A 12,836-nucleotide genomic window follows, 5' to 3' on the forward strand; every position below is an offset into this window, starting at 1 on the left:
ACTCCACCCTTTTACAGATGGTCTCTAAATACCTTCTTCTTCCTCTTCATCCTCTTCTTCATCCTCTTCTGTACAGTGCTGCCTGGTACAACTACTTTCCTTGTCTTTATCCTGAGATGATGACGATGCTTCTGTTTCTTCTACCATAACCGAAGCAATTTCACTGGAAGATGTTTGACTGGCTGTCTCTCTGACTTCGCTTTCTTTGTCAAACCTGAGTCTTTTTACCTCATGCCCCTCGGCCTCCACACCATCTTCATCAGGATGTTTATTTTTTATAGGGCTCACTGAGGAACCTTCTGATTCAGAGTCACTGTAAATGTTTTTTTAAAGTGTCATTAATAAGACTGTTTTCTTCATCTTCCACATTCTCATTTTTAAGGTCTAATAATTTTTAAAATTGCATTTCAGCGTCAAAGTTAAATTATAACATCTGAACAAAGAGAAACACGAGAATAATTTCAAGGGAACCTCAACTGTGTCACAAATATTTCCCACTAGAACTAGTCAACAAGTTATATGACATTTCTGTTCAATTTCCCAGTAACTTAAATGCCTTTCCATAAGAGAACTACAAGTCTTCCAGATGGACATACTCTTAAGACCTCTCACCTGTTTAGTCTGCTTTGGGATATAAATAAAAGCTTTCCTTTAATGATCTACAATGAGAAATAACTAAACATTTTCAGCTCTGATAAACCTTTTCTCTTTTCAGGTTACTTTCAAAAACAAGAAACAGAAAGCATTATAATCACTTTACTTTCTTAAGATGCTATTATAAATTAGCAGTTTTAAGCTTCTCTAGAACTATCTTCATCATGTGCTATTGCTGAAAAAGTCCAGAAGCCATAGACCACACTAAAACCTTGCTGTCTCTCAAAACAACAGCATACAATAGATAATGAGTGCTGAAAGGATAAATGCCAACCTATTTTGAAAACATTTTCTGTTTTTAAATAGCATACAAACCTGTGATTTTTGTCCTCATTTTGCTGTAAGTTTGACTCTTTGCTGTCTGCGCTCTCAGGCAAGCCATTTGTTGTCATGGGGACTGACAAAGAAACCTTTGGTCGATTAAGTGGCCTGGGTGTTCCAGGCCCATTTATATTAGACCTAGGATAAGATAAAGAACATCATTTTCTCATTTTGGTAAGAAGTCACCCTCCCAAGGTTTGTTTATGTGAACACATCACAGAAGTATTTACTCTAACTTTGGCTTTCAAGATTTCAGGGTTACCAAATTAATTGTCAGTATATTCTATGGCTTCCATAAAATGCCCAATTTTATTTAAGAAAATATATTGAAACTGCTTCTCAAAATTAGGAATATACAATCTCTCTGGATATTAAAATCAATAATCTCACCGTTCAGTATAACTTGGTGAATTTCCAGGAAACATAACACCATTCATTCGATTTAAACTATTAGAATTATTTTTCCTATGAGAAAAGGAAAAAACATTATTATAGACCCTTTAGTTCTTTAATTTGGTAAGAGCCACAGGCCTAAAGGATCTTTTGTACAATCTCACAGTCACAGAACATAACAAACAGAATTCTTTAAGAAATAGCATTAACTATGAGATTACCTTAATATCTCATTTAAGGTATATTCTTGCTAGAGTTCTAAAAACAAACAATGTTATCGTCTATAACATCACAGACATTTTATAAATCCAGTGCCTTTTTTTCTTTTTAAAGATTTTTCTTTATTTATTTGAAAGAGAGAAAGAAAGCACACGCACATGAGATGCGAGAGGGTCAGAGGGAGAAGCAGAGTCCCCATTGAGCTGGGGAGCCTGATGCGGGACTTGATCCCACAACTCCGGGATCATGACCTGAGACTAAGGCAGTAGCTCAACCTACTGGGCCACCCAGGTACCCTAAATCCAGTGTTTCTTAACAGAAGACATCATTCTCCTCTCAATTCCCCTTCATGGACCCCACAGTTCCAGTGGACTTTTGGCAATGTCTGAAGACATTTTTCAGGGAAAAGGAGGCATTATTAGCATCCAGTAGGTAGAAGTTTAGGACAGTGCTAACCCCACTTTAATTCCCAGGACAAACAATCATAACAAAACATTAATAGTGCCAAGGATTGTGTCTTAAACCAACACATTAATCTGCTATATAAATCTTGACAACTGGAAATACTTTTCCACTGTGAGGAGGAAAGTCATCAAGGAACTATTCCAAACCTAGGAGTTATCCCCCAGACACGCCATGGCAAGGTTATCTAGGATGGGATCTCAGGGCCCTGAGTACCATGACAGTACATAAATCCACAATCTTAAGATTACAGTAAATCACCAATCACTTTAATCCAAACCTCTTTACTAGAAAAACATACAGATGGTATCATTGGTAATACTCTACTTGAGGGACTGGGTGGCAGGTTCACAAGTATTTATAAATATTTTCCTGCATCATTTCCATATAAAATAAATGTGACCTAATTTATTTATATATTAGAAAATATTAGAAATTACATAATCCGTATATACAGAAATTTTTAAAAATTTCTTTACTTACTCTGAAGAAGGATAAACACAGCTAACAACCATCACATTCTGCAACAACAAAAATTGATGCTTTAATATACAGAAAAGCACTATGACATAAAGGTTAACCATCTGTTTTTAAGCTCTCAGAATCACCCTGGCACCCCATCTATCCAATTTTACTAATACAAGAAAATAAATGGTTAAAAGTAAAAATTTTTAATCAAACAAGAGAAATTAAAATAATTAACACACTGAATCTAATAACCTACTAAACCATGTGCTCCTTCTGCCAGTATTATTTTATTTCTACTGGAGCTACTTTGGGGCCCTGATATGTATCAAATTTAATACAGTGGAACCGCAGTCTTATTTTAGATAGAAATCATGCCAAGATACTTAGAGACTGAAGTATTCAGGCCATGTATAATGAATTTCCTTAAAAAGCAGTACACAATCAAAAGTTTGTGTAGTAGTATCATACATTCAAAAAAAGAGCTTCAGACTTTTTAATAATATAATCTTCCCAGAAATACTGACTTTCCTATAGTCAATATTCATTAAAAGTGTAGTATGACCCACAGGAAGTGCTTTTCAGCAGCACTTCTGCAGTCGTATTATCCATATTTCACAGATCAGAAACTGAGACTTAGGTTATGTAACTGGTCCATGGTCACCCAAATACGAAACACTGCAGCCCTGATTCGGTGACAGGACCACTCCTGGTGTGACTACTTTGATTGCCTCTTCATTCAAAGATTGCCAAAATCTAATTATTAAAAGTCTAATGAACTCCAACCAAGTACTGATGAATCACTTCACTTTTCCTGCCCTTCCAAAATCTCATTAAATCAAGGGCATGGAAACACAACAAAACAAATTAATCCAGTAAGGCCCTAAGATCGGTTGTAAACATTAAGTAATGGTTTTGGATTCCTGCTCCAAGGGTAGAATAAACTGAATCTGAATTATAACCATAAAATGAACACTGGACAATGTTTTAGGATCAATCAGAGGGAATTAGCAACCTACTGGTCCAATCTTGGTTCTCACAGAGCTCTCTCATTGGTTTTTCACTTCAAACAAGTCCATTTCCTACTTATTATTCCCTCAAACACCTGGATGTCTTTGTTCATCACACTGTTTCCTAGATCCAATATGCCCTTCTCTTACAACTAACATCCCTTACTGACAAAAAAACAACACTTCTTCATTCTTAAGTCTGATCTACATCTTTCTCAATATCTAAATTAAATTTTTCATCAGATTTTCCAAAGTTGTGCACCTCTGAAGTCCAGAAATGAAGAAATGAATTCCATGGGTAACAAGTGTGCAAAACACAGCTAAAGTTAAAATATCAATTCCAGAACTTTGGAGAGCCTTTGATGCGAATGTGTACTAGGAATTTTGAAAAGACATTAAGCTGCATTCCCCAAACTTTGCTGATCAACAAGTCCTCCCTCTGTGTCCCTTCTATTAAATCTTGCTCCAAAACTTAGTTTTTCCCAAATTATGAAGATAATTTGGGAAAAAAACTTCAGGTATGTTTCAGGAAATCTATCTGAAGAAAAGGTGCCTGAAACAGAACTTACTCAGTGCTCTCTTCTGATATAAAGTCTAATATAATCCCAATGATTAAGATAAATACCTTCTCTACTCCTCTGAGAAATTTGTCTGTTCCTGTATAGTTTCTCCTTGGATCTGTTAGCAATTCACATAGTCGCTGAATAGTAAAAGGGATACTGCAAAAGAATATAATTTTATAGTCTGAGGTCATTAATTATCAAGAGAATCAGAAACATTATTACTCTTACTATTTAAAGATTTATCTAGTTACCCATGTATTAAGCAATAAAAGAAACTGCTACAATAGGGAGATGAAAAGATGAGTGACTTAAAAAATACTCAAGATAATAAGCACACCACACCTATCTCTTTAATAAGAAAATCCCTAGCCTTAAAACGCAATTAAAAAAAGAACACACAAAATTTAGAAGTTTCAAAATTAATGGAAGAACATATTATTGACATTCTGAATATGATGAAGGTTTATAAGAGAGGCAACACGAATAATAATCAAGTTACAGTTTATTAAGTACAGGAATTTTCCCTCAAGCATTCCTTTGCACATAAAGGTTTCTTTACAGTGTCTCCAAATAAAACTACAAATATAGTATCAGACAGAACAAGGCAAATGATTCCAATGAAGACGTATGATAGAGTTCTGCTCCACAGTTAGTTTTACACACAATCTATGATTCATAAGATGCAAAATACACACAAATACAATCAATATTTTGGTAAGTGCCTTACCACAATTAAATTTTCACTTGATCATATCAAATACAAAACTGATGTAAGTCGGAACTAAAATCTTTTATAAATATTTAAAAATTTATCTCACACTTCAGCATTCCTCAGAATTACAGTCTGTACGGCCAACCTAAAAGCATCAGATAGGATGCTAAAAAGTACAGACATAAACTTCAGACTTCATTATGTGCCATTCAGATCTATTTACTTTTCCTTATAAAGAGAATTACAAAACCTCAAATTAAGAGTTAATATTCACAAAGTTCCTTACTATGTATAGGAATTTTGATACAACACTCTCCCACAAAGGCTAGTACATAATACTAGTAGTATATAATACTACTAGTACATAATACTGGTACTGCTAGTACATAATACAGCTAGTACATAATACTGCCAAGACTCAAACCCAGTGTCTCTAACTTCAAATTCCTTATCCTCCCCTCCATTATTCCAAACATACTTAAAATCTTATTTATTTTTTTAATGGGACAGACCATATTTAGTCCTCATATCCTCAGCATCAATATTATTATGTTCTTATAAAAAGCCAGTATAAGGTTTATAACACATTTTGTAAAGGCATAAAGTGTATGTTATTCATATGAAAACCAACATTTTACTTAGGAGAGCCCAAGAATCTATCTTGTCTCAAGAAGCATCAAAACCTAAAAATCAGAACTATCATTCTGTCAACAAGAGACTGAGAGCTAACTAAATGTATGTCTGATACCACAAATACTCAGAAGCAACTAGAAATTACAGAACTCTTGACGTTCACCATGACTGCTGAAGAAAATTCCTTTGGGTTTCTGAGAAAGAATACGGTTTCTTGCTTTTGAAAATATGGTCAGACTGGAGTACACACACAGTCAAAATGCAGAATCTTTGAAATGGAAAAAGGAAACAGAGCACGCCAACAATGTTACTAATAATGAAACAGTTTACTGGTCTGTTTTATTCATTCCTATAAAGACACCGCATAAGTGAAAACCTATAGCTAATACACGAAACTGTTAACTGCATTAAAAAATTCAGGGAAACATTTTCCCAAGCTACATACATAATAAACAACATGAGTTTACAAAATGTCTTTCCTGAAAGCTCAAGGGCAGATCTCCTCCTTTATATTAGGGTCAATATACGAGTTATTTGTACATATACATATCTGAAATGCAGTACCACCACGGATTTCTGAGTATTAATGGTATACCAGCATCTCAGCCCCTTCTTCAAGTTCATTACTTTCCAAACCTTAAACACACAAACTCCACCTATCTATGTTTATCCCCTCATTAATTAACTCACAGTGATACAATCAGAAGTGTCTACATTATTAAAAAATAAACAAAATGGCACCCACTGTTAAGAATATTCAAACGATACTTAAGCGACAAATATTTCAACAGATATTATCTGTCTTTTCCTCCAACTAAATTTCTTTCAAATACCAAAAACCAGTATTTTCTCTTAATTTAAAAATTGCTTTAAAACATAAGTATCTTTAAATTGTCTGTTTAACAATGTTTACATGTTTTGGCTAATTTTCTTCAGTAAGGCAAGTAAAAGTATAGCCTATTATTAACAATACATGTATTGATAAATAATACTGCTTTTAGGGAGAAAAAGGTATTATGTTTGCACAGCACTGTCAGCAATAAAAGCCCATGATAAAACGTGTTTACTCCTTAGACACTTACAAGAGCTTTTGAAGGTATTTTACAAAGTGTCCAATAGATGGCACTAAAATGTCATATAATACCCACCCCCTTGCATAAGCAGGCTAAAATACAAGTATTACTTGTAAATAAAAGTATCCTTTGGAAACATTAATATAATCTTGCCAAATGCACTGACGGTCTCTTTACACGGTTCTACTTTTTAACCTTTTAGGTAATATGAAAGCCTACCACAAGCTAAAATCAGAGCATGTAAATAACTACAATAAATGTCAATAAAATTTTGTACAGTGTTCTCAAAACAGAATAAATTGTATGCCAAGGAGGTAAGTCTGAACCTGGGAACACTTAATCTATATTAGATCTTTTAAAGGAGGTATAAGAATAAACCAGATAACCAAATCCAAAATGAATGGTTGGTACAAAAAAATTTGTGTAAGGTTTGCTATTACTCCTTAGATATAGCATACAAACAGTTTATTCTAACTCCTGAAAAATATTAAAACTTTTTCCAATAAAAATCACTAAATTAAGACCCTATGTGCCAAGAAGAAAAAAGCAAAAACCACACAATGAAAAATTTGAACCAGAATCCCTAAATTTGGGGAAATGGGTAAGGATGTTCATTGGAACAATATACTATAAAATAATTTAATAGAAAAACATTTGGGGTTATTTCAAATAGAATAGATTGTTTACTCTGCAATATATTACTTATTTCCCTGCCATCCTAAGATAAAAACTAAGATTACATAAAGAACTGGGTGGGGGGAAACATGGAACAGGACTAGGTAGCATTTTCAACTTCTCAACTGAAAAAAAAAAAGTGTGTCCACGAAATCCACTAAAACTTGGGAGGGAAAAAAACCCACATCAAGTAAAGGATCCAAAAGTGGCAGGTCCTTTCAAATGGTATTACCCAGAAACACTACAGAACACTGATGTCCGATCTACTCTTAATGTACAAATTATAAGGTAGTGTGGATAAAAAGGCATACTCACTAGCCCACTGAAAGACTGTGTCCAAGTTGAATTTATCTCTCTTAAAGTTTCATGTCCATATCTAGGAAACAGGGATTCTGAACATATACTTCTCACTACTGATTATCATGAAGACTAAATAAAATATAATGTATATAAACCATTTAACAGTGCCTGAAATATTTTATAAGGTATTCATTAAATCTTAGTTCCTATCATCATCCTGATCTTAACCCACTAATTAATGAAGGCTGCAGAAAGCACAAACACCCCAAAGACCAACTATAGAGGAACAAAACCAAAAGTTTATCTCTATCTTTTAAAATACTCCTTTAAATTCCAAGGAGAGAAACTAACACGTTTTACATTAGTTACGGTATCTGAATTTGACTGCAATTGTCCCCATTCACTGAATTTTAAAAAAGTATCAGTGAGTTAAGCAGCAACTCTTGATTTCAGCTCAGGTCGAGATTTCAGGGTCACGAGATAGAGCCTGGGATCAAGCTCTGAACTGGGCGTGGAGCCTGTTTGAGATTCTCTCTCCCTCTGTATGCCCAAACCTTTAATATGCATAAGTCTTAATGAGAATTCAGTATCATGAAAGGGGCTGAATATCAGGGAAAGACATCAAACCATGAATTAGCAATCCAATGCTACTTTTAATAGAAAGAAATTTTAGACAATAAGGCCAACACCTCAAGAATTTCCTATCTTATATTTTAAGCTGAGATTACAGTTTTGACTAAAATTTATCTTAGTCTATTTACTGTTTCATCATTAAGATGTACAAATATTCTGAATGTATAGAGGTATTCAATTGGAAAGACATTCAGAGAAGAAAAATGTGCACTTAATTCAGAATTTAAGATAAAATCAGATAACTGATTACCTTATTCCTTTCCAATGCAAGCAACTTTCCTCATGAAAAAGAGACGAATATAAAATATAACACAGAGGCCGTTTGAGTACAAAAACTAAGAGATAACCATAAATTAAGACATCCTGTTACAAAAAATGTTAAAACAGCCAGCTCAACTTCAATTTTACGCATAAAGATGTCATTTTTACTATTTCCTTTTTTTCTATGAATGGTTACATTTATACTATGCCTTAGTTAACAAAATCACTTAAATCTGACCTGAACTATTCAGGTAAAAACTAGCTTAAATTTATCTCAGTTATCACTAAGAAAATAAAATAAAATAAAAAATCTGTATATCTATCTCAGTTCTCTAAGGCTGAACAAACAGGTTCAGTTTTGTTTACTCTTAAGTCCTACAAAAGTCAGAATTATCACTGGAAATATCACTGATATTATCTTTATCTTAGTATCTACACAATATCTCTATCAGTACTCAGGCTTTACATTTGTACAAATATACACATACTTAAATATTGTTATGTATATATTTTCTACCTCAAATCAAATGTCAGAAATTGAGATTACTGAAAATATCAAGGTAAAATGACAAGTACAAACAATAAAATGAAGAATTAGCCTCTTTACATAATGCTAAATAATTATAAACTAGTATCTGTGCCACTCCCTATCCCAAAATAAGTTATGTAGCAACTGTCAACACTTTCATTCAAGTTAATAATCTTTTATAATGCCTACAGTAGTCTGAATTGTCCTTGTTCTGGCATCAAATCAAAAATGTCAAGAAAAAAAAATCAGGACTTTTGCTGTATCCTACCTTTCAATTTAAAACATTTCATTAGAACATCAAATCAAACCATATGATCAAAGGACAAGGCAAGGTGAGGTAGGAGGAGGTAAGGCTAATTAATAATTCCAATTCTCAACTAGTTATGCTAAGTGAAAGACAGTGAAGAAAATGGAAATAAACACATATAGCTAAAAGATTTAATATGTTCAACAAATACTGACACAAAAACTCTACTTCTCCTAAATAAAAATTCTCCAGAAGAGAATTCTGGAAGGAGCAATAAAATAGGTCAAAGGAAGTAAGAGAACAAAGTAACAAATAGCTAGAACCTATTCTCTCATCTCTGAATAATCTCAAACTAAATGTAAAGCAAACAATACAAAATCAAAATAGGATTATGCTTTAAATCTATGATCCAGATTTAAGAATACAAAAATCTCATACATGACCTTTTAAAAAAGTATGAAGAGGCACACTCTCAGGTGCAGAAATTTTCAAGCGCTGTGTGTAAGCAACACATAAAAACAATATAAAAAAATATAAAACAATAATATATAATACATTATTTGTTAATAAAAAATTAAAAATTAAAAAAAAAAACAATGTGAAAGCTTTTATGACTAAGAAAAATCTGGTCAATCATGTACATTTAAAGTAACTTTAGAGAAGAAATTCAACATTCAGAGACTATCGTGCCAAAAGATGAAAAGCGCTCTTCAGTTGTAACCAACTGTACCTGCCTTAGAAAGATGATGTGACAAAAAGGATCTTTAGGTATCAAATGGTTATGTACTTTTTCCAGACCTGCTCATAAACATGTAAACCACACTACTTTAGTCAACCAATCAATACCTTAAACTTACTGCTTATTTAGAAAGATCTAACAACACTGACAAAGGAGAAGCAAAGACAGTTAATTTATATTCATTATTCTTAAACTGTCAGTAATTTAGAGTCCTCACGTAAGTATCTTTTAAAAAACTACTAGAAATGTAAATTACATTTCTTTCTACCCCTTGAAGTGCCTCTTTGTGTACAGCAGGAATGAACTACTACAAATAAAATACAAATATAGAAACACGTTTTTATTCCTTTCACTGATTTATTCAGTACTGTTTGAAAACCTGCTGTTCAGGCATTCACTGTTGTAGGCCTTGTTTGGAAAAGACGGTTAACGCTGTCTTTCAGAATCTTACAGTTCAAGAAATCAAGCCAAAAACTGAATGGACAATTTCCACTTCAAAGAGAGAAAATTTAAATGTTGACAATATACTAAAATAATTTTAGAAAATGAATAATCTTTTGCAGGACTAAATACTATGAAGCATTTAAAAACTGAGCTTTTACTAATTAAAAGCAAAAACAATAAACTTACCAATAAGAAAATCACTCCAAAATAAGAAAAACAAAAAAGGGTATGAAACCACAATTTGTAAGAGCTAATGTAAGAACCTGGTAAGATGTTCAATTTCACCTGCACTCAAAGCACATAAATCTGTGTGCACATGCATGCGCTGCACACACATGACATTAAGGAATTACAGTATCCGCATTTACACACACATGAAATAATAGACATTTTGCAAGGTCAACTTGACAGTTCAATAGAAATTTTAAGTATGTGTACACTGTGACATTAACAATTCCATTTCTACAAATTAAAAGCAACAACCTACACATACATTCAATGTGTGACATTCATCAACACAAGAAGTACGTACAAGGATGCTCACTACCAGCACTACTTAAAATAATCAAAAAATAAACACCCACCAACAGAAATAAAGCAAACTTGTTCGTATAATAAAAAATAATGCAGTCATTTCAAATACACAGATGAACAGAAGATACCACTATAAATGCACTGATAGATGTCAAAGCTCTTCAAAAAGGAAAATACAACTAGCATATGATATGATCCCACTTTCTTTTCTTTATGTACTACTCCTGTGACATCTAAGGATCTTTTAAAAAATTTAACAAATATTTTTATAATTTAAAAGGTGACCTATTATAAAGAGTGGTAAAGGTATACTAAGAAGGACAAATCCTCAATCTGGCTGAAAAAGACCAAAATGCTACTTGGAGCCACTACTCTTAGCAAAATTTTTAACACACCAATTAATTTACATATATATTCATACATAAAAATAAGATTTAAAAAATGAACATGTTTCAATAGATCAATATAACAAAGACAAACAAGGTTAATTAAAAACTGAAAAATACTTATCACTGATTAAGACCTCAATCCTGCCTAACTAGGAAAAAGGATTCATAAACTATTTTGAAAAATCAAATTAAAAACAATGTAAGTTCAAAATACTAAAGGTCCAAAGATGAAAAATATTTTTAAAGCAACTGTGTCTTAGGTATGCACTTCATGACCATTTAAATCATTTTCAGAAGTATTAATTACCTGCTTTACAAACTAAGAAATTATAAATATTTAGATTTATTTAGTCTACATATCTGTCTAGTCAATCTTAATTCTGAAGGAACTGAAAATAGTATTATTAATTCAGAATCACAACTATATTAGTTTACCATTCACAAAGCAGTAGCATATTATGACCTCTTTTACCTTGTCTCTTAATTTTTAAATGGTAGCCGTAACTTACTGAAAAGATGAGTTATAACGTCTAAGTACTATCTGTGTACTATTTATAAATATCCCAAAGAAGTATTCTTACATTGAATAATTTAGTTCAAGACTAAATCTTATGCAACATATTTCTAATATAAAGCATGTGGCTTTGTCTGGGTATGCGCTTTTAAAAAATACTATTATTGACAAAAGCAGTATGTGCATACAGATAAATAATTTTCGGTAGAGTGTACAGAAGTACAACAGGGTACAAAGTCAAAATAAGCGTCCCTCCCATCCCAAACCCCCAAAGGCAGCTCAAAGATAAAGCCATATATTCTACCCCAACAAAGCACTTTTGCAACATACCTAAAGCCAAAGTCTAAGAATGTGTTATTTTAAGCAAAACTCAAAACTTAAAAGCACGGAAACATGATATATAACAAAAGATTAACTGAATTACACTACCTTGTTGCAAATCCTATGTGTTTAAATATCTGAAAAGAATGAGACTGTTTATGCTATCTAATTTGCTATCTAATTTGCAACTACAAATGAAACCTCTTCAAATAAAACCTATCTCAAATATGAATTCATGGTTAACATATCCACAATTCATTAAATTTGGTATCCAAATCGCTATTATCAATCTAAATACTGAAAAATTCAACATCAAAAATACTTCTTCCCTTCAATAAAGAAAACTCTACAAATACCAAGTGCTAAAAAGAAAAATACTTAAAATGACAAAGAATATGACACACAGCAACATTTTTTAAGATAGCCATTTATTTTAATACACTGTATCTTTTAATGCAATGTTTACAAAGGGCTAAAAATGATTACTTGTTTACTTGGGAGTAAAAGAGGAACTCCAAAAAAAATTTTAAATAGAAAGTCCTAAGTAATTTATACGTTCATAAATTGTCATTTTTCATTTAAAAAAATAATACTCATCTCAATGATATGCAGGTTCTAGGCAAAGTATAAAGATTTATACCATGTATAAAATGGAAAGAAAAAACTAACATTTCCTGAATGCCTCCACTGTCAAACCCATTTTAAAGTCCAAATGCCACTTATACACCCATAAACGTGGTTCAAG

General features: G+C 32.5%; 1 protein-coding gene across 1 annotated transcript in view; it reads right to left on the minus strand.

Annotated features, from left to right (window-relative positions):
• The window catches only part of PPP4R2 (protein phosphatase 4 regulatory subunit 2), a 53,523-nt gene that overhangs the window by 4,119 nt on the left and 36,568 nt on the right, over positions 1–12,836 (minus strand). The window contains exons 4-8 of the mRNA XM_044253152.1: positions 4,150–4,243; positions 2,533–2,570; positions 1,366–1,440; positions 970–1,113; positions 33–313 (exon numbers count right to left, since the gene is read on the minus strand). Coding sequence (XP_044109087.1) covers positions 33–313; positions 970–1,113; positions 1,366–1,440; positions 2,533–2,570; positions 4,150–4,243 — 632 coding nt within the window. The remainder of the gene's footprint in view (positions 1–32; positions 314–969; positions 1,114–1,365; positions 1,441–2,532; positions 2,571–4,149; positions 4,244–12,836) is intronic.

Source organism: Neovison vison, chromosome 6, assembly GCF_020171115.1.
Source record: "Neovison vison isolate M4711 chromosome 6, ASM_NN_V1, whole genome shotgun sequence".
Classification (NCBI taxonomy): Eukaryota; Metazoa; Chordata; class Mammalia; order Carnivora; family Mustelidae; genus Neogale; species Neogale vison.